Below are 23,141 nucleotides of genomic sequence, written 5' to 3'. Positions count from 1 at the left end.
AAAAAAAAAAAAAAAAAAAAAAAAAAAAAAAAAAAAAAGCCACCACCAATACCCAGTCAGCAAAATAGAAAATACATGTAATGGAGTAAAACAAACATCTTGGAGCAAAGCAACGTTTTCTCTGTTGCTCCCTGGCTGCGTTTCCCGTCTGCGTTTTCATACCGACTGGAGCGTCAGGCCCAAAATACATTTCTCTCCCTCACCCCCCCATCCTCCCCGCTCCCCATTCCCAGTACTTCCCCCCCCACCACCACCACGCTCTCAATACTTTATCTCCGTGAAAAGCACACACAGCGGTCACCAGCATTTCCTGTTTGCCGAGTGTGCTTTAACTATCTCACACCCTACGCCGCTGCGCTGGAATGCGCAGCATATGGCATTGTGAAAGGGTTTACTGTCGAATAATGGCAGCAACGCAGTCCTGCTGCTTTATATCAAGCCCTGTCACTCGCTTCACGGAGGTCTCTCTAAGAGGCGAGGTAACACACACACACACACACACACACACCCCTTAAGTCTCACTTTGGCCCTCAGCAGAAGTTTGCCCGGCTCAAGACCTGCCAAACTCAAGACAAGGAACACGGCAGCTTATAAAGCTGTGCGTTGCTCTTATTCACACTTTGTTTTGAGTCACACCAGTTCCCATAACATCTGCAGGATCCTTTTATTCCTCCCCTGTTATACACCGGGACTGTTAAAAAGTTTAGTTCCTCATTGCAACTAGGTTCCCTAGGGCGCAGGCAGACCCGATGCCTGCGATCAGATTTATCTGGTGGATCACTACGTACTAGCGCCTCTGTTAATTCGGGAAACTGCACACAGGACGGCAGGACCAAAAGGCTGAAAGCAGTTACCTAAACTACCTCCAAGAGTAGTTTAATCTTTCCCCACTGTCAAAAATCAGCACTGGTATCTGTTTATGAATATACCCACTCAAAAGCCAAACATTACATGACCACCTCTCACTTTGGGTTAAAGTTTCAGAACCGCATTTTTATTAAATTGCTCACAGGTTTCTTTGTTTTGTTTTGATTTTTTAAAACAAATATAAAAGAAAAGAACTAAAGTGCTGCTTCCAACTGCAGTCAGGTTTAGCTAAAATACTCACAAAGATTATACTTCAAAGTGCTTTTTGTGTAGATCTTGAAATGCCTTCCCATGCCCGGATGCATTTGGCTAGCAGACGCTGAAATAAGTAGCAATACTTTTAGAGCCCATTGAAATGCATCCATCCACCCTCTTTTCACAAAAGGAAGCCTTACTTAACAGGCATTTATTATTGCTGAACTAGGGTTGAAAGTTCAGTGTCCTTATAGACCAAAATTATCAAGATTTCTGAGTTTGCAGCCTACGTTTAGGCCCTAATGAGCTATTGTGCCACACTCACTGCTATTAACTCTTTGATGTCAGGAACCTACACTCCTCCTCTAAATGCCTCATGGAAGCTGACCGGGTGGTGCAAAGCTCACCTGTGCTGAAGGACTGGGGAGTAACTATATTTTTTTGCCTTTAGTTCCCTATATAAAAATATACAAAGATAACTACAGTTTTAAATGTGCATTTCAAAGATGGAATGACGTATCAGTTAGGACGGTGAACTTGGAGTCAGAGGACCTCTACACAGCTCCCAGCTTTGTCACTGATCTGATATGCAAGTGTCTCTACCTTTCTGGGAAAGGGAGGTGAGCATATGCAGGTGACCATAAAGCAGCAGCTGACTTGCTGCTGGAGTCTCGCACCGCACAGCCGTCAGGATCTCCGTTTTCCCTGYCGCCTGTTCAGAAGGCGAGCTGTCTGGGGCAGGGACAGCCTAACCTGCTTCTCTGAAAGTCAGCTTGCCTATTAAATCCCCTTAATTAGAGGTAGCAGTAGAATGATAACAAAACGATCTTTAATTTATGCTTACTGTTTCCCCCCCCCCCCAACTTCATAATCCCAAGAGCAAAATGCAGCGTTCTCAAGGAAACGCCACTGAATGGACTTGGAAAAGAATACGGTCCCAGTTCTCCAACCCCAAACTAAGGCACCTACGCCTGACCGCTGGTGAACACGAGTGAGAAAGCACTTTGCAAAAAGAGCTGGAATACCAGCTTGGCAGCCCAGATGTGGATGAGGATGAGGATGCCCGGGTCAAGGCCGACGGAAACTAAACAGAGTGACGGTTCTTTGGCCGTTTTCCTCTCCCATCAACAGTCAGGCTGCTCCCTGACATTTTCTCACCATTTACTCATCCCACAGATTCCTCAGAGTAGTGATCTGAGGTGTCCAAACGATCGCCTACACAGTAACGTAGCTCAGCAGTCAATCTACTGTGTGAGTGGACGTTCCCTGGACATGCTCCGGGCATGACGAACCAAACAAGTTACTGCACAGCGAGCTTCACCATGGATTGATAGCACCTCAGCCAAGTAACTGCCCAGGCACACGAAATGCTCTGAAATAGAAGCAAGCTAACTTCACCTTCAGTTAAAATGGGATCAGCTACCTCATGCTTATCCCTCAGGCAGCAGTAGTGGAGCTACTGGCATGCCTTGAATTCAAACCAGAGCTTAACCAGAGCTTATCCCAAAGTAACCTGTCCTGGTCATCAAAGCCCTTAACGAGGAGCAGGTTACTTCATGTCCAGTAAATGACTTCCCTCCAAAGTGCTCAGCATGCCTGAAAAGCATCTAGTTGAGGAGTCAGCGTGCAGCAGCTACAGCTTTAGCAATTCAAACCCTTGCTTGCTTCATATTAATTAACCATGTAGACATGCCCAACATGCAGCGACAGAAGTTCTGCCGCCAGGGAAAAGTATCTCTCAAAACTCTGTGCTGCAACCAGTTTAGGTTTTCTAATGATACTATTTTCACGCAGTTATTTGGCAGGAAAAGCATTCATGACTGTAAAAAGCAAACTGGGAAAGTCTTGAGGCTTACAAATCCCTTCCCTTTTCTTTCTTCCTGTATCRTCAGCATTACTATATTATAAAGCAGGCATCTGAAGCTCCACAAGGCACAACACCAACATCATGGAGCTCTGCCGATGTACAGTTGTACAAGATTTTGTCTTTCCTTTCCCAGACACTATCTTTTCCATCAAGTGAGGAGATCATGGAGATTTTGTGCATTTCCCAATGGGCAGACAAGCAACAAGAAATCAAAACCCTCCTTCACACCCTCTACAGCCTTAGCCCTGGGAAGAAATTCAYCAAACGTAGGAAAAAAATTCCAAGGGAACAGAATTCCTGACACACTGTCCTTCCTCTCCCTCCTGTTCCTTTATCAACACTTGTTATATAGGGGGAGAGGCAGAATCTATAATCATTTATCAGGAAGTGGGGTTTACTTCATATAAATATTAGACTTGAAAATAACTCTTCCAAGCTAGATTCCAGCATTCCAGTTCAGAAAAGCACTTCTGTACAGGGAAATATTTTTAGCACACGCTTAAACATTGTCCTTAACAGGGATGGACATCAGCTCACATTTAATGATTTCTTGAATCAAGGCCTAAAAAGTAGAAAGGAAAGCGGGAAGGGGAAGCTAGTTTCCACAGTAATAGTAATTGAGAAGTCTTTGAGTCTTGCCAACAGGAAAAATGCATATTACAGAACCACTCAACTCTCTTAGGAAACTAGTACAGCTCTACGTCTTTCTGCAAGCTAGCACTGTAAGGCTTAGTGACAGAATCAAGTGCTTAATTTGTACCAAAAGGAAGGTAGAGGCGCAGGGCTGCAAAAAACCTATGATTCAGTTATTTCTTAAATTCTATCAGAGAGGCTAGTCAGAAAACTCCCCATCTCTTGTAGGCACTCACATTCAACTTCTAACCATGCATGCCCAGAATTTCATACCAGACCATCGAATTTCATACCAGACCATCATTCGTTACACACATACTGTCTATACTGGCAAGTCGTACTGCAAAGCTATCTTTTGTTGGGGGTAAAAGAAGGATTGATTCAACTCCACAAAATTTTCTAACTCTAAGAGATGGAAAAAATGAGGTACATTTGACACAAGCATACATGGATAAGCAGGTTCATGTTAGCATGTAAATAGCACCAAAAGTAACTTTCCTCTAAGGTCTGAGGTATGTCAGGATTTTAGGTTTAGATTTGAAAAGCTACTTGGGCATTTTGTTTTGTTTCTCCTGTGGCACTGAGTTTTTTTCTTTATATCTCTCAAATGTGGATCTGGAAATCAGTTTCTCAAATGACCTTGAGAAAATTACTTAACATCTTCCTAGCCGCACTGGTAAAATGGTACGGTGAGCAATACTTCCCTGTTTCAGGAAGATGCAGAATGATTTTGCTCACCCGTATCTGTAAGGTACAAGAAAAGCTTCAAGGCAAACCCCCTGGGAAGCAGGCTCCTGGGTTCCAGCCAGCTGCTAATTCAAAAGCAAAGTCTCTTTGACAAGAAATTCTGTCTTAGTTTTGTGAAATTAGGCATAGGTTTAGGGACGAGTTTACAGGACGGAGATTCTTCTATGAGGGTATCACTCCTTGTTACGTGCAATACCTCCAACTACCCAAAGGCAGGCTTTCCAGAAGGGGCTTGCCCTTTGCCAAAGAGGTCTACTTGGGACAGAGGAGAAAACACCCTTCTTTCTCTTTATGTAGTGACTTAAATAGCTTTGGTTTCTTTTGTAGGAAAGAGTACAGGTGTGAACAGTCTAGAAAGTGAMGTGTCTAATGAATAATCTAATCCTGAACCACTGGAACTGAGAACTGCAACAGTCCTGATCTTGAGCAACTTGGCAAGCAAATGCTCCTGAGCGCTGCAATGCCAGCTTCCTTCCTCTCTTTTTAATGAGAAATACATGCTGTTTTCTTTACTACAGCACCTGGATGGACTACACAGATCTTGTTTAGAAGGAAAATAGGAGGCTTCTATTCAAGTGGGCTTGTCTGCATGTGGAGGTTTTTGTGAAACGAGTGTAAATTAAAAAAAAAAAAAAAGGAAAGGCAGAATAACTATTTCGAATTCTCTTCCGTGTGGACACTCTTACTCAGCACTAAGGGTTTCTTTGTGTGATTTAGCTTAATCCGCTTTGGAAGCGGATTAAGCTAAACTGCACAAAGGACCTCTTAGTGCTGAATAAGAGTGGCCACATGGAGAGATAATTATTCCAAGTTATTCTAAGACAGCTACTTCGACTAGGTATTTGGGCTTTTCCACTCTGTGTCAACAAGCCCAAAGCTATACTGGCAATGGAAGACTTGGTTCCAACTCTTCAGGCAAAAATGATTCCCCAGCCTTATGATAGCCATTAAATCTTCAGCTATGCACACAACTGCTGCTCATGCTCCAGTCAACACAGTCCCTGGCTCCAAACCAGGCTGCATTATTTAATACCTAATTCTGAGCTTCAGACCGAATTCAGTCACAAACTTCAGCTGCAGCCTGTGTGCAAGGGGAAGGAGACCTGTGGTGAGCTGGCTTGCCAAGCCTGCCACCCTCYGTACACATCATCTTTGATCTGACAGGCTCACCCATCTGGCTTGCCAGCATCRCCCAGCACTGCCACAGCTCTTCACTCAGTGCCAAGGCGGAACCACTGCGTATGGCTGCTGCTGCCTTCGCTGCCCACTGCCCGGCTTCAGGGACAGAACGGCTGCAGCCTGCTGACCAATTCCTTCTGGCACAACAGCTCTGCTGTGGGAGAGTGGATGACTTGCCAATACTTAATTCTGGCCCAGTCCCTACAAGTCCCTACAAGTTAATCTAGCGTGCATGTTTCAGCATAATGTAAACTGCATTGTGATCGAATGCATTTCAAAACACAGCCTGGCCTCCTCTCTGCTACAATGCTCTTCTAAATGTTTTTCAAATGTAGTTTGAAATGCTTAAAATGTTGTTCTCGGCCATTTTGYTGCATCTCAAACTAGCTGATTAGAATCTAGTGACTGATTTGTGCAGCAGATAGGACACAGTGCGTATTTTATAAACAAAAGACACAATAGGGAAGCTTGCTGCTTATGGAGACCCAACCAAATCTAAGACAATATAGTTGCACTGAACTTAAAAGATCTCTGATGAGCAAGCTTTAATCTTACTTTGCCTTCACCCAGAAGGTTTCAGTACCCAAACACCTCAGAACATTCACCACGACCACACATCCCAATGCCAAATCTCAGAGCTCTAGTTCATAGGCACGAGTGGCAGCACAGCACCTCAAGGAAATCAAAACTGATGCCAGAACTGATGCCAGTTCTGACATCTTGGGCTATAAACTTGCCGCTTCAGGAGGAACCGCTGACTTACCTCCGCAGTAAGARGTAGGAACCCTGGAGACAAGCATGACCCTACCTGGCAGTGGGAGGCATTACAGCYATCTCAGGGTAAGCCACCCTTGATGCCTGTGGGTCAGAGCCCTCAGAAATGCCAAGAAGCATATTCTCTCAAAGTCCAGCAGGGTAATTCAGAAGAAACAGATGCTCAGTAGATGGTGCTGAGTATATATTAAAAGGCCTGCTCAGCCACCTTCTCCAAAAACAATGCTCAGAGTTGCCATCTCTTATGATTTCACAGCAAGTCTAGCAATACTTGCATTTTTCTTAAAGCCTAGTTGTCTTTAGGTCAAGTATTTAGGRAAGAACTTATGCCTCCATTTAAAACACACAGGAAACTTCTGAACTACTGCAGAAAAAAACGTTTGGAAATGTGAGCTGAGTATGCCCTCCAGGCTTAGGAACCAGAGAATAAATACAAAGAAAACAAAATGTATTATTAAAAAAAAAACCCCAAAAAACAAGACTAACAACAACAGAAAACAAAAAACCTCATCAACCCTCATGATCTGTTAGAGGTCTGACTCATGATTCTAGAACAATTGGGRCTGGCAGCAATATACATTTCACAGCATTTACTCACAGCTGAAATATCCCAACAGCCAAATACTTCTGAGTTCTTGGAGCTACTCGTGGCTCTCTTGACTATGGCAGAGCATGACAGTTCATCCTGCTGATGACCTGGCCTCCTGGTTCTTCCAGGTTCTGGAGGTACATTAGCACTGACTCATGTTCTCAGAAACATTAAATTTGTACGCATTTTACAACACAGGGAACATGTTTTCAGAATATTGGCATTAATGCAGAAGGGCTAATCCAGCATCCAAACAAGGTCTGTGGAGGGTGGACACTGTGCCACAGATGGCACAAGCAGTCCCAAAAAATCTGATTTACTTCACAAATATATCAAATTGCAAAGTGAGTTACTTTTTGGGAGGCCACACTTTTTCTATGCTCTACACAAACTAAGCACTAGGTTTTCCGTTCATACTTAGTAGATAGTGAATTGTGTGTGTTTTATAGGAATCCATCCAAAACAATTTGAGCTACCGGTAGATGCACATAGCCCTAAATATCCAGGTTTTAACACCGACTTTAAAAATACAATCATTCCCAACTAAAAATCCAAAGGAATTAGCGGTGAAAGTTTTAACCACAAAATTCTTGTTCGGTGGTTCCCAGGTAACTCTGAAATTTCAGGAGAGGATGTTTGTGCACGTTCGGGCCTGTGTTAATGAAAAATTTTGTTTACTGTGTAACCGCCAGAGCAATTAGCCAAATAAAGTACAAAGTGAATGAAGAGAATGACTAAAGGAGCTTTCCAACTAAGTCGACACGGGTATTTCTGCAATGCAGGTCTTGAGAATCTATGTATCTGTTCCCTACACCAAGCTGAAACCTACCTGTCACCCCGACTGGACAACCCAAACACCCCCCCGCACGCGCACACACACACACACACACACACACACACACACACAGGGGCAGCTCTCCACGCAGGCACCGAAAGGAAGCCTGCACGCCGCCTTCCCTCCGCGGCGCCGCCAGACTGCAGCACCTCCCAGCACGCCGCCGGGGCCCCGGCGGACCCTCTGCAGAGCTCCCCGGCGGAGGGGGTCCCGCCGCGCGCGTACGCACGCACGCACGCCGCCTGAAGCCCAAGAACAACTCGAGAGGTTGCTGCAGAGGAAGAGCAGCCTCTCTGCAACAAATACAGACAAACAAAGCAGGGGCTTTAAAAGCCCTTTCGGGGCACTGCAAGTGGAAGTTGCAAGATTTTGCTCCGCATGTACAGGACTGGGCATGCATGTAAATGCACTCCACTGCCAGTCTTGAGTGGTTCAGGGGACACTGCAGGTGAACTTTAAAATCTAGCTCAGGCAAACCTTACCGTTACTTGCAGATACTGTACTGTTCTTTCAAAGTGCATAAGCACAAACCATGTTAAGACTGAAAGAAATTAGGAATGAGGGAGAGCAAACTTGTGCAGCTTCAATTGTAAATGATCTGGGAAATGATTCCTCATCCTTCCAAACTGCCAAATGTGGTCACAAATACTCGCTGTCCATGCATGCTGAGGAGGCTGAGAACAGAGAGTATATTTCAGATGGTTAGCCTTAAGTTTTGCTTGTCATATTATGTTTTGAAAACACATTTTCACCTCCTTAAGCAAGAAAAAAAAAAGATACACTACAGCACAGTGATTCTTTGTTCTTGGGGATTCAGTCTGCTTTATGGTTGTGTTCTTTACACATTAGCAAACCCAGGCCAAATAGTACTAGAAGTCCTCCCCCAAGGTAATATTTACATTTACTTCAAAAGGTCTCCCTGAAGGAGCAAATGTAGAATTTTTTTAAAAAAAACTTTAACCGTTTTGTAAGAAATATACTGTACTAAAACACCACAATTTGGGTTCAGAATGTTTTCGCCTGGTACAAAGGAAGCTAAAAGCAAGTCTTTGTATAGCTGAGAGAGCAGGAGGCAGTATCCAGGGAATGGTCTTTCACCCATAGTGCTACCCAAAACAAGGTATATTTTAGTCAGAATATTTACTTTGCAGAGAACAGGAAGGAACAGCACTGCATTCCTGCAATATTAAGGAGAAAAACGTACACAGATAAAAATGGTTTTAAAGGATCTTTCTTTGTGTAGTGAGCAGATTTTGGAGTTCCTTGCACAGGATAGATACAGTGCACTCATTTTGCTTGCCAGTCTGTATTGCACCAGAAAATTGTCATGCAAGAATGCCACTCCTGGGACACCTGAATTTTCTCATTCTCACCACGCTGGCTCCTATGAATGGAGTGGACACGTGACTAGGCACATGTTGAACAGGACAACCAGCACCTTGTCAGCTTAGGGCTGCATGCGAGCCACCCAGCTAGAGTCTGCACTAGGCCCCAAACTTCTGCTAAAACTGTACTTTACAGAGCCTAAATAAATTCAATTACATCCAAAGTCAGAACAGGGGGTAGGGGAGAGGGGGAAATAATCATTAAAATCACCCTTAAAAATCCCAGCCTCCTAACAGTATTATCCACAGGCTGAAATCAAAATTTTGACCTAGCAAGCTTAATAGCATACTATTAAAACAATTTTTCCCCTAGTTTTCTTTCACCTTTCCACACAGACAAGCAGCATGACTGTGCCAAAGCAAGATGCAGGAGTCTTACAGGACGAGTGAAGCACCTAAATGCAAATAAATGCATTGGACTTGAATGGAGCCTCATGCTGTACCTTCCTCAAGACATGCTGAACATAATTTCAGTTTAATATTCTGTTTCTCATTATGGGCCTCGGAGACTCTCTCAAGCACCATGAAAAGCAGCATTAACCCAGCCCTCAGCACTGGGGACAATCCAGCCAAATTATTCATGCTGGTCTTTTGCTTCGATTTTTGTAGTCTTAACTTAATATCCTTAAACAAAGCTGAAAGGAGCACAGCTGACAAATAGTGCAGTCTTTACTTAAGACATTATAGACGGCCATGTTCAGCAGCCCTGAGTCATTAAGCTAAAAACTCGCACTGCAGCCAAGGGGAGTTTCATCTGAGCTGGGCGTAAAAAACGGAGCCCTAACACAGAGCTTGTGTTAATCAGAGCCAAGCACTGAGAAGCAAGAACCTTAAAAAAAAAAGAAAAAAGAAAAGAAAGGAAGGGGCGGGAGGGAACCCACACTCTCCTTTCCTCTCTTTGTAACCCAGCTATAAAGATTAGCCTCAAATCCTGATTTCAGAGATACAGGAAAGATAAGAAATTATTTGTGGATGTTAGCTTTTTTCCTACAGCTCTTCGAGGCAGCACTGATTTCAAGACAGAAAACTGGTAAGGATACCAAAGGCAAGTAGATSAGAGTAATATGGACTGAGAATCGCTTTATATCCCCATACATTATATATTACACTCACATACAAACATAAGCATGTCCTTGAAATACTCCTTATTGCTCCACAGAAAGATTAATCTCATTTTCACATCTACAGAAATGGGTGTAGAGCGAGGAGCAAGGTCCCAGGTGTTCCGGGCATGCACAGCAGCAACAAACCTGACACATCCCTGGCCAACTGGCATCAGCAACCACTTCTTTCCACCACTGCCACCTCCCCCTGAATGCCGYTACCCACTCTAACTTTATTTACAAATAAAAAAGGCCATTTTTATTCCACAGAATGGATGTGGCCTGGGGAGGGTGCCAGGGAAAAGGGTGTAAAAAGCAACCTTTATTCATTTATTTTAACATAAAAAGGCAAAACAGTTTGCCATTAGAAAGACATTAAACCTTGCAGAAACAACCCCCCTCAAAACACCCAGCGGCTCCCCCACGTCACCCCCCACCTCCCTTCCCCTGGAACATTGTAAGGAGCACAAAAGATCACATTACAAATGCCAGCTGTGGCTCTTTTGGAAGGTGGCCTCCATCTCAGAGGTAGTATATGTTCCTCACGGCCTAAGTGGTTGCTATGGTAAATATGCTTTTTATTGAATAGCAGAGTGAAACAGCTTTTTAAGAGACCCATAAGAACCCCATAAATGGTCAAAATACACAACAGATCAACCTCAGCCTTCCTGGAAACAGGTTGCTCTTTATTTTCCCAAACAATCCTGATTTTAGAACCCACAGTACCCCTTTTTGTTTATCTACGTGCACGTTGTCCTCTGGGCCCCAGGCCGACGGAGGAAGCGGCAGGGCACCCCCAGCCAGCCCCCTGCACCCAGGAGGTGCTGGGGCTGCTTTTGTTTTCCCCCATTTCCTAGGGAATGAGAGACTTCAGGGAAAGCAAATGCCCAGAAATGGAAAGTGCAGGTGATCCCCAGCTTAGTTACCCACCAAATTTAACCTGCCTTCACAGGTTGTAATCAGCTAGGGAAAAGTCCTCTGCTATCTTGTACACGCCTCCTACAAGCCTGCCACGGAGACAGGCTCTCTCTGCATTTTCTCTGCCACGCCAGGCAGGGCATGACACTAACCCTGCCCCTAGAGGAATGTTTCCATTGCCAGTGTCTGCTCTTGAGGATAACATTGAAGAGAAAAATACAAGAAGAATTAAMACAAGTTATTTTAGTTTTTTTCTTATTAGCAATAAGATGATGGTAAGTTTTGATGGTCGCAGACTTCTAAATAACCAGGCAAACATCTTTTCTCTAAGCGCTTCCTGCAGTGATAGCCCAAGCAGGCAGGAAGGAAAAGTCAAGTCATTCTGAAAAAACTAAGCAACCAGCACTAGGTATTGACTAAGCAAATACCAGTTCTGTGCTCCTTGTTCTCTGCCTTGCTGAGGTCTATTTTAGAAGCTAGGAACTCTACAAGATAGAAAATCCCCCCCTCCAAGTAAAAAACTAAGATACTCACAACAAAAGGCTGACATTTCTCTAGTAAAAAAAGAGAGCAATGGAGTTACACTCTCCCAAAAATATTTCACTCCCTTTTCTTTCTTTCTTTTTTTTTTTTTTGAAACAAATTTGGCAAGTGTCTGATATGTTCCATCAGCTACATCAACTTTAAACTGTATAACACAAAAAGAAAGAAGAACAAGCAGTCTCTCTTTTTGTACGGATTCTCTTCTAATTCATAAATTTAAAAAAAATAATAAAACAATATAAAATAAAACAAAACTTGATGATAAAATATAATCAAAAGAAACATTCTAACCAGCCACATGCCATCTTCTCCAGAGAGATAAATGTCTTGGCTAAACAAGTGCAATTAATTGCATTGAAACTGGCTGTAGGTGAGGATAGGCAAATGCATTCTGCCACTGTTGCATAATATTCTATTTACGTAAGTAAATAGAAAATTTCTTTTCTGAATTTCATGGATGCTATTTTAGGAGGGGAAAATAAAAAAAAGTACATAAAAATAAAACCCCAAACCCTCACAGGAAAATGCATACTGAACATTTCAAATTCAACATTGCTTTTATGACAGAAGCAAGCAAATTTAATTGACATAACCAGAAGTTAATAACAAAGCTATTATTAGCAACACTACCTGTTATAAAGATAGTTTTATATACAGGTAAGCAGTAAACATGTGATAACACTTACATTTTAAATGAGAAGTCATGACAAAGCAAAGGGCGATTTGCCCTTGTTGACCTTTATTCTGTTGAGCTTTCACCCAGGTAAAATGCTGATCCACTCTCACAAATTTTCATTCACATTTTTCCAATACAAAAGCTTTTTTAGTAAGGGTACCATAGATCAGGCTCTCTCTCTCTTCTTTTTTTTAAATAAGATGATTTCTAAAAGTGTCTCTTCATTCTGTTCAATTCAACGTTCAGTCAGATCTGTAAACCAACTTGATCTGACTTCACCATCAATAAACTTTGCAGTATGGAATTTTAGAGCATTTTTGACTCTCTGCTTTCCTAGGAAGCACAGAGTTAAGCATCATGAATGATAATTTCATAAACTGCTCAGCAATAGAAAATGTATTCCCTCTTTTTACTCTGGGCTTGTTAGGGGTTTTGTTTGTTTTGAAGGATTTACCTTTTGGTTTGTGTAAAAGAAGAATGATGACAACCAATACCATTAATTTCAAATGCCTTAAAAAAAAAGAAGAAGAAGAAGAAAGAAAAAAAGAAAACAAAGGAAAAACATCTTCTGCGTTTACTTACAACAATGTGTGCTGGAGATGGAGACCTAGCATCCTTGAGGGCTTGTCTACTCTGAAGGCTCCCTGCCTGAACATCAAGCAGTGGCCATTTCATCTGCAGATACTGGATGGAGGAAACAAAAATGKGAAAAGAAAAATGAGTTCAGAAAAGAAAGGCAAAAAAAATAACAAATCTTAGGTAATATGAGCAAAAAAGATATAAATTAAAATGTATGCAAGGAATTGAAACAAAAACTGAGACAACTTTGCATGTTTGTGAGACRGAATCTGTGCAGAACACTAACAATTTCATGCCATCACATTACAGTTCAGAAATAAGAAAACAAAGCAGATTGCAAAGATGGTGTTACATTGATTTTATTAGGATAGCAAACCTAGAAGAGGAAGAAAAACTCACACAGAAATAAAATACCAAAAACATGGAGAAGATGGGCAAGGGAAGGGAAGGTGGACTATAAATCTCAGGAGAGGGAAGAAAAAAAAATAAACATCTTGGGTTAAGAATATGATCTCATTATCTAATGGTTTATCTGTCTGCCTTTCCTCAACAAATGCACCATCATGCTAGCTTCTTTGCTTTTGCAGAGCTGTATGAACTCTAAAGGCAGAGTCCTACCCTGAAAAGCAATGCTGGGCGCATAGTATTGCTGGGTCTTGCACCTATTTTCTCTAATTTTCAGCTGGGTTCAGGAAGCCCCATAGTTCATTTCCCTTTTTCCTCATCATCCCCTGGAGAGAAACGCTCTGCCAACAGCTCTTAAGGGATGTGTACAGTGTAACTTACTCAATTACAAGCCCAAGCTTAATAAGCTCTCCAGTCGATGATGTTCAAGACAGAATAGGGTCTGGCGCATTCACTCTCAGCTGMGTTAGCCAGGTGCTCGGGGATAGTCAGGACTTACGTCATGTCGCTGATACCCGCACACAGTCACAAAGACAGCAAGTCTGCAGCATCAGGGGGTGCTGACTTACAGAGAAGAAAAACAAACAYACACAAGCTTTCCTACGCTACAACAAGCAGCAGAACATTCCCTTGGACTTAGTCACCAAACACAGACTGAAACTCCTGCCCTCAGACACGYGTGTCTCCCCACCAAACCCGATGGAGCTGCCTGTGCATCTTGTCTGGATCACGCAGCGGAGCATGAGGCTGCTACCGAATAAGCAATCTCTAGAGCTGGTACCCATATTGCTGCATCAGCGCAGTGCTCTATGCAGACCAGAATTAATCCTGCAGAGAAATTAGTCAGCCCAAACACATTTCTGTGCAGTACATCTAAATATAATTTCAATACAAGCTTTTCTCTCTGCATGGTGCTACACTATGCCAATTAGGCACACTGGTTAAAATGCATACTGGTTAGTACAGCCTTCCACTGTGCTGGAAGAAATGCTTATTGCCACATACCTTCAGCCCCTTCCTAGAATGAAGAAAAACAGCTCAGCTCAGATAGATCAGATCACTGTAGAAGATTCTATATGGCATTGGACTCTGGTCAACCTAACAGAGCTATTCCTAGAAAATATCTAGAGAAACAGTTATGTCTAATTTTTAATATTTTAAATAATATTAAAAGAAAACCACACAATCAACCACAGTCAGAACAAGCTAACAACGTAAGCAGTATCTAAATATCAGTGAAGGAAAGAGATCTGGCTGCATGCTTTCAGCACATCACTATCACATTTACTCATGTAGGCAAAATGCTAGCATGAAAGGCCTGGTTGCCACAAAACTGTTGCCAGTGAGGTTACCAAAGCTCARTCAACAGGAGGATGCACTACCATTTTCCATTGCTTGGAGGACCTGAGACTTTTGAGCTATTGGGATGCAAACAAACAAGCCCATACTCTGGATTCATGCCCCACRTGAGTTCTTCAAGTTCCAAGAAGTAATGTTTTTATTCATCTTCACATTTGGGATTTGTGCAATGGGGACCAGAACATTTCTTAAAAAACAAAAACTAAAACCCAAGTAAACCAGAACTATTCTACTGTAACTAACACTTCTGACTTGATTATAAGCCTCCAGATACTTGATTTCTTGCATCAAATCCTTGCTCTTCAATATAGGTGACCACAACATAAATTTAAAAGTTGAGATTATGTTAAAGTAACTTTCTAACCCTTTGTGGTTTCAAAAAGAGTGCTTAAAAATGCAACTCAAGTGCACAGAAAATGAGCTCAAAACGTAGAGTTGACTGCAAGCTTCTTAACTGGAAGGAAATCTGATACATTTAAGATTTGCAGATGGTATTATTAAACAAGTCAACTGCTACATTTTTAGAAGTCCATCAGTTGTCTCTCACACACAGTGATCATAACATTGGTGTACAAAGGTGCCTGTCATTATTGAAGACTGCATTTTCCCAGGAAAATGTCCTCATGGGATGTGTGCCTCATGATACATGACTCTTGTTTCAAACTCCACAACTATTTTGGAGAGTGAGAGGCTAGTTCTACCATTGCTAAAGCGCTGGCAAGACCTACTCGGTTTAACTAGCACTGTTTCAGGAAATGCATGGTAAGACATTACTGACCAGCCAAAGCAACCAAACTCAGTTTTCCAACCACTCGACAGGTGCAAGATGGTCAGGAGCAACTTTGGAATATTCCTACAAACCCGTAAGGAAACTTAGGTCATCATCTGTCCTAAAAGACAGGCCAAGAAATGCATGGGTTTTGATGCAGGACTTCTCTGACTTTTCTGAGACTGTCCCCAAGGGCACGCTGAGATGCGCTGACACAGCAGCAATAAGGATGTTCGTATCAGACCCTGTCCGTAATTATCCCAAGGATTAAAAGGTGGCTGCAGCCTTCAGGATTCTCAATTCAGCTCTTTCTACTAGCACTAAATTCCCTTAAAAGAAAACTGGGCAAGAAGGTGTGATTGTTCCTGTTCTACCTCAGTCTCACAAGAGCCAGTAATTTCAGTGTGAACGCCGCAACACTCGGCTTACTGGGCTAAGTGCAAGAACAAAAGTTTCAGAAGAATTTACGATTGCTTTGCTTTTCTGCTTTTCAAACCCCTGAAGTTTGGACTCTTAGTAAGGTCCTCCCACTACCCACCCCTGTCAAGGAGGGTCCAAGAAATCTTTCAGCGCAAAGGCTAAACTGCAGCCAAAGCTGCTTCTCTCTCCTTGGACACAGCTGGAAGTGAATTCAAGTGGAATACAGCAGGAAAACGCCAAACCCAGAGGGCTCGTTTTTGCGCACAAACATACACACATGTACAGCTTCCATTTCCACTAGTGTGTATTATACAAGTGTATCGGGCGGGGGGGGGGGAAGAACATAAAAAGCAAGACAAAAGAAAATAAACAAAAAAGCGCAGCCCCCATGGAAAGCAGTAGTGCGCAAGGGTCAGTAAAGCAACTTCCATAAGCTCTACCAAGTGGCGAGGCTCCCAGCTCGCATTCCAGCCCCGCCAAGGGCAAGATGTTCTGTGCATCAGATAAACAAAGAGGGTCAGAGCCTGCAGCCAGGGCCCGTGCCGGGCTAATGCGCCGACGGCTTCCACGGCAGGACGCCTCCAAGCAAGGGCAGCTTGCTGGCTTTAGAAAGCCGGCCCCACTGATAAAGTATGAAATATTAGCATTGTTTAAGGTGACAAGCCTGACTCGAGGACTCCTCATCCAAGAATTGTCATGCCTGTAACACAATATTGATGTGGTGGCTTATAATTCTTACTTTACATAAAAGCTTCATTGTGTGCCAAATTCAATCTCCACAGGCTACCTGAGCCACAGATTTTTACAAGTCTACATTTCAGCGCTGCGAGTCTACAATACACATAATTTTCAATTATGTTAGGGCAGAACAGGATCACTGCCTATATAACATTACTGGTTGGAGGAAATGAGACTCAGCCCTACTGCCGAGAGAGCTAACTGAATCCAGATGGCGGGGGGAGCGAGAGCGCGGGCCGATGGCGTTACGTCGCAGCAGCCGCCCCTCGACGGCTCTCTCCTCCGCGGCGGAGCGAGGGGTCCCGGCCCCCCGCCGGCGCGCGCCGCGCCGGGAGCCCCAGGAGGGAGGCTGCTCCCGGCCCGGGAAGGGTCACCCCACGGCTCCCACCCGCAAAGCGCTGCGAGGGCGAAGGAAGAGGCGGCGGGGCGGGCGCGGGAGCGATTGCTTTCGCAGGTTTACTACTGCTGCAATACGCGGCAATATTTCTTATTAAAAAGGAGAAAATTAAGTCCTATTACAGCCGAGAGGTAAATCCTTTCCTTCCTCAAGCAACTAAATAGCAGGAAATCCTATTCTTTCGGCCCTAAATACAGATTTGAGCTAGACAGTTCCTTTGATTTGCAAGGAGCCCACAAAGATCCGAACCCGACTTTCCCAGCGTTCGGACACCGGTTTTGCATTCCTGCACGGGGGGGAAGGGTAGGAGGGAGGGAAATTCCCACTGCTGGTGCTCAGGAATTAAAACCTCTTCGTACAAACACTGGACACACACTTTCTCCTCTCCTGCCTCTGTGTCTCGGTGTGGAAATTATGAATTGCCTGTACAAACATTCAGCTTTTCAACAAATTAACTCTAACAAATCTGTGCAAATTATTTCAGAGAAAAAAAAACTGTTGAAATGGGTTCTGTTGGCCTCCTTTTAACATTTTTTAAAATAATATCATCTTGGCATAAGTATTTTATTCCCTCTTTAACAATATGATCTGATGTGTATCATTAGCATGTGYGTGTTTAGAAAAAAAATGTTTTATGGCAAGTCTCAGAGAGCTTAAACAAAATAATTGTTAAGCTCCAGGCCTCTGCACAAAAATTAAAATACGTATGGGGCGAACACACTTGAGAGAAACCAAAGCTTTTAAAAAGGCTGTTAAATTGTCAGCACAAGGGAAAAAGACAAATAATTTGAACGGCCCAGATTTTTTTGTAGAAGGAGACCAAAAGGGGACAAAAAAAAAAAAAAAAAAAGGGGGGGGGGGAAGAAAAGAAAGCTACTCATCAATCCTATGAGAAGCACGTCTACACTTTTCATCAGCAACCAGAAGCTCCTGCAAAGCATGGACTCACCATAAGCGGCTGGGCTCAAGCTTCACAGCAGCACAGTGCCCTGCCTAACACTATTCAGAGAAAATGGCTTTTGGGGGACTAGCGCAAACAAAACTGTCACCCACGACTTCACGGTGGAGTTGGCCAGAAGCAGCTGAAGTTCATAGCTCAGGCTAGGGAAGTTCGTTGGAAACAATTACTCGCCCACCGCGACACTCGTGCGGTCTGGGAGACGGTGYGGGGCGATTTCTGCAGCAAGGCAGCTTTGCCGAAAGGGATGGCACGGCGCTCGCAGGTGTTTCCTGCGCTGGTGTCCTGCCTGGGGCTGTTCCCTGGCCACGCTATTGTTTTCACCGCTGGAATGCCCTAGGAGTGATGTCGCCAAGCGTATAAATACATATACGCAACTGCGATTTCTCTGTATTTTTAAGCAGAGGGAAAGCAGCGCAACACTTCCCAGCTTTGGTTTCCTGCAGCTGGTGCTTATTAGCTCCCAGGAACTGAAGCAAACAGATCRCGGTTCCAGGTGACTGGGGTTGGGGATCAGGAATCCCATGATGCCAGAGGCCTTCAATATCTATCCGAACCATCAGATCTCATCTCCACCATCTGAGACTGCACTGGATCCCAATGTGCCATGCAAATCAAAATATTCCTGATCCTAATTTTGCTGTTGGTGTGCCCCCTGACCAACTTCAAGCACTGCAGAACCACATGGAAGCAGAGACCTGGACATCACCTCTTAAAGTCAGGAGTTTCTCCACTATTTAGCTAACTCATCTAGGGGACTATCCAGGCAAGTTTTAACCCAAGGCAACTCACTAGTATTAGAGGTTATCAAAATGCTAAGGAGAGGGCTAAGATTTATGGGGAAGAGAACAGGAACAAAGACAGAGCATAACAATGCAATYGTGCTCTCTGCAGAAGAGAAAAACACTTGCAAGAGGATACACATCTTGGAAAACATTAAAAAAGTCTGCAATCTACTAGTGTTGCCATTTAAGTCAGAAGGCAAAGCCACCAAGGATTTAGAAGGGATTCAAAAGTACACCCTTCAGCTTCTGTTCTGCCCCATAGCTTACTATTATTTTGGTCATCAGTTATCACCTTGTCCATTGAGATGAGCACTGTGAGAAAAAGAACTATTAGAAGATGACTAACTGAAGGAGACTGCTAAAGAAACTTTTCAAAGGGTCAAAGGGTCACTTATTTCTGCAGATTTGCAATACATTTTTCACATGAAAAACTAGACATTACCCATAATGTTCAGCCCCTCTACAGAACATGTAACGTACCATAAGAGGCAGATGGGMACTGTTCAAAACGTGAGCAACAAGGCTCATTTCAGTGGGATGGATCCTTTCCACACAGAAAATTCCCCCACTGCCCTCAAAAAACAGAAACAGGGAATTGTAAAACAATTAAGTATTTATCATTTATCTCCACTTCTTTTCCACTTCTATTACTCTTTTATAAACTATTGCAACACTACAATAATAAGCTATTAAATAAAACACAGAAATAGGGGAAAAAGGTGCTACCCCCAACCCCCCAAAAAAGGAAAATTGTAAGTGGTGTATACCTACTTGTACAGACAGCAGACACACACACACAAGTATTAAGTCCTCTTTTTAACTTAAAATGCCACTGGTTCACTAACACTAGTATCAAACCATGCATCTTGGGATACAGCACTTGCAGTGCCTTGAATCTCTGTTACTAAGAGCTTAAGTGATTTTGTCTTCTCTGTCAATAAGTAATACACAAGGGGACCCTGAAATGGGGGCCTTAAGTTGCCCAATTAGTATTTTGCCTGTGCCTTCACCACACTGATGAAGTACTACTAGGGCACAAAAAGGGGGAATGCACAGTCCACCACAGCTTGAAGAATTACATAAATGTGTTAGTGATTAAGCAGTTCAAGACCTCCTCAAAAGCAGGAGGTCTGAAAGCAGAAAACCAAGGAGCTGAAAGTGTTTCATGGAAGCCATACAGCAAATGAAGGGCATGGACAAATACCATCCCCGTTTTGTAGTGGAACAAGGCAGGATCTCACAAATACCAAACAAGTAGCAGTTCCCTCTTGGGTAAGCAGAGATCCCAAGTAACATCCCAGAAGCACCGAATCAGTTGCCTTCTCCTGACCTGATCACTAGGCTCCATGCCTGTATAGCAAGCAGAGCTATTCTCCTGCATCCTGGCTGAGATGCGATACAATAGCTACATCCCGTTACTATCACTGCACATTACTGATACTTATGCTCTTTTTTCTATACGCAGCAATAAGGGCATAGGAAAGACCACTGGGAGACAGAGCTGAAGAAAATAGCTAAAACATCTGTGAAGCATCTCTAAGAATTAATGTTTCTGAAAGTTCAAGAAAATTCAGACGATTTTTTTGTTGATTCCAGAATGGATGGAAGGCATCCTTGCAGTCAGTTGCATTTACTGCAATACTGAATAAAAATAGTTTTGTGTTTGTAATGAATGTAACTTCTCTACCTGGACTTGGTAGACTTTAGTGAGTTTAGGACTCTGAGCATTAAGGCATTAAGTAGAGCTTAATCAGCCTCTGTAGGAACAAAATTAATTTTTTTAGATTTACAAGAGGAAGAGCATTCATGTGACACAGAAGTACCACACTGCTTTCTACAGTCCACATGGTATCTCAGCAAAACTGTGGGCAGTGTTTCTTGATCATGGGTGGAGCTTGGGAAAGCACCATTACTTTTTTCACATTTAATTTAAAACCCTCGACAGCCCACGCTGCACAAGTCAGCAGGTTGTGAGTACATTTTGGATGTCTATGAAATATTGTTCCAAAAGACAGGCACAAATAAGAGCACTATTTGAGTCAAGGAGCAAGAACAAACTTTTTATTTACTTACTTATATGCTGACCAAAAAAAACATTTCTTCATCCTCAAACTTTTTCCCCAGATTTTCTCTGCAACCTGTTCTGTTTCACTCAAGCATAGAGTTTGCATTATAAGAAGAATGAAACAGTCATGAAATCACAAAGTTTTCCTATAGAGATGGCTGGTTGAGAGTCAGCAAAGCTAAATCAGCCTCTAAGACTCACTGAACAATTCGATGTACAGACCCACACTTAATTTCTCTTCCTGGCAGTCTCCCAGAAAGTGAGAGAACAATTGGTAACTAGTGTTTGCATGGAGTCCAAGAATGCATTTTATGGTCTATAAAATATAATTCCTTTCCTCCCCATTATATAAAGACAGTAAAAGTATCTGACAGCATGCTAGAGAGAGATCACGGCACTGGACTACCTCAATTACAACAGCAGGGCTGCTCCAGGGGAACCTTGCCTCCCTTAAAACTTTCCAACTCTCAACTGTTTGCAAAGGAGGTACTACAATTAAGCTTTGCAACCACTGTTTTTTTTTAAACATAGCCTGATGGTCAACCAGCACGGTTTTGTTTTAATACTGCAGATCGCATTTGCCGTGCGCTGCTCCCCTCTCTCCCCGGTGCTCGTGCCCGTGGCACTGCACGGTGTGCCCTCYGGTTGCGGGACAGCCGACGCGGTGAGCGCTGCAGTGCAAGGAACAGGACGGGCCCTCCAAAACTAACCTAAGCCTTCCCCTGCTCTCCCCAGCCTGGAGCCTCGACAGGGAGTTGCACGCTTCCTAATTAGGCTAAGCCTTAACCAGACTCCCTAGTTTCCTGTTGGTAACGCCCATCACCAGGCAATCGCTACACCATCAGGATGCAAAATGGAAGGCTTGGCTGCCGACCCAGGGTTAGTTTCCGGTGTGTGTATATACATACCAAGCGTATCTTTATGCACCTCTGGATCAGTGCTACCTATGGTCCCCTTTTGTTACCATAGCAGGAACTGATGGCTGCCCAACCCGTCCTCCTAAGTGTTTCCTATTTTGGGGGGGAGGAGGGGGGAAATCTTATTTGATTTGTTCTTATAGCACAAAGGGAAGCCAGGAGAGTGGAGAAGGCATCAGCAACTGCTGTCACAAGCCTGGCCAGCAACAGCGGGTGTCCAGTCCGCTCCRCTCCAGTCCCACGAGACGCAGTAGGAGCAGTTTGTCTCACTCTCAGTAAGTCGCCACTTCACCGCAGAAGCCTCAGTTTACGAGCTCTGAGCCAAAGCAGTCCGATCTATAAAGAGCTCGGCACCTACATCCACTAGCCACGRGCAGGAACGGTGACGAGGCCCGGACAAGGATCTCCCACACAGCGCGTGCTGAGACAGTGCCGCAGGCCCGCGGGGGACTCTCAGGTACCACGACAGGATTAGCTAGGCCGGGTCTTTTTTAATCTGTGATCCAAATTCTCATCTCTGGTCACGTTAAGTACCTGTGGATGCACGCCACCATGCACTACTGAGAGGGCAATTCAGCGCTTTGCAAACTCCCTTGGGATCCTGGAATAAAGGTGTTACAAAAGCATGTAGATGTTTGCTTGTTATTGTAATGTCGCCCAATGGGGTTTTACTGAAAGAGTCATATTTTCTCCCACTGTTGGGTAAGTGAAACTCATGACTCAAATCACTACCACAAAAATTCCTGTTGATGTAGCAATTCTGGGTGAACTGCTGGGAGCCACTCTCTAGTAAACCCAGCAAATTTCATACTGAATTTCCTGTCACCTCCCTTGTGGTTTCTCTATGCGATTGGGTCTTCAATGCAACAAGGGGTTACTTCAGACTAGATGGCTCCAAGGATTTCAGACTGTCATGAAAACCAAGAACTTGCAAAATTCTCTTTCCCTAGGGTTGGTAACTTTTGTCTCTCTCTCTCTCTCTCTTTTTTTTTTTTTTTTTTTTTTTTTTTTTTAGGAAGCCAAGAAAGTTAACTCAAAAATGTAACCTAAAGACAACCTTAGGAAAAAGTCCCAAAGATAAAACTGAAACCAGAAATATTCTGACCTCCCTAGGAGAAGCTGGGAAGGTTGTTGCTGGGCTTATTTTATTTTGGTTTTTTTAAAAAAGCCTGACTGGAAAACTTTCCACTGCATCACATCCTTGTCTACATTCCTCTTTGTAATCTTTTAGCTCAGATGAGTGGAGATGTCTTTGAAAGATGTAAAAAAGGTCGAGAGTCCCCTCGGTTAATTGTGCTGGCTGAGAAACAAAACTTGTGGGCTGGGATAGGATTTGTGTCAGACTGACCTTCTCCGAGACCAGCTCCAAGACCAGCTACTCCTCAGAATAAAAACGTCTTGCTGCCTCAGCCAGACTCCTCCTGCCACTCAAGTATCA

The 23,141-nt window shown here is 43.5% G+C and overlaps 1 protein-coding gene across 1 annotated transcript in view; it reads right to left on the bottom strand.

Moving 5' to 3' along the window:
• The window catches only part of TCF7L2 (transcription factor 7 like 2), a 118,309-nt gene extending 105,318 nt beyond the window's left edge, over positions 1-12,991 (bottom strand). Inside the window, exon 1 of the mRNA XM_085319126.1 lies at positions 12,894-12,991. Coding sequence (XP_085175252.1) covers positions 12,894-12,986 — 93 coding nt within the window. The 5' untranslated portion in view covers positions 12,987-12,991. The remainder of the gene's footprint in view (positions 1-12,893) is intronic.
• Positions 12,992-23,141: the final 10,150 nt, after the last annotated feature.

Source organism: Rhea americana, unplaced genomic scaffold, assembly GCF_003343005.1.
Source record: "Rhea americana isolate MKP2758 unplaced genomic scaffold, rheAme1 scaffold_57, whole genome shotgun sequence".
Classification (NCBI taxonomy): domain Eukaryota; kingdom Metazoa; phylum Chordata; class Aves; order Rheiformes; family Rheidae; genus Rhea; species Rhea americana.
This window is presented reverse-complemented; position numbering and strand designations above follow the sequence as displayed.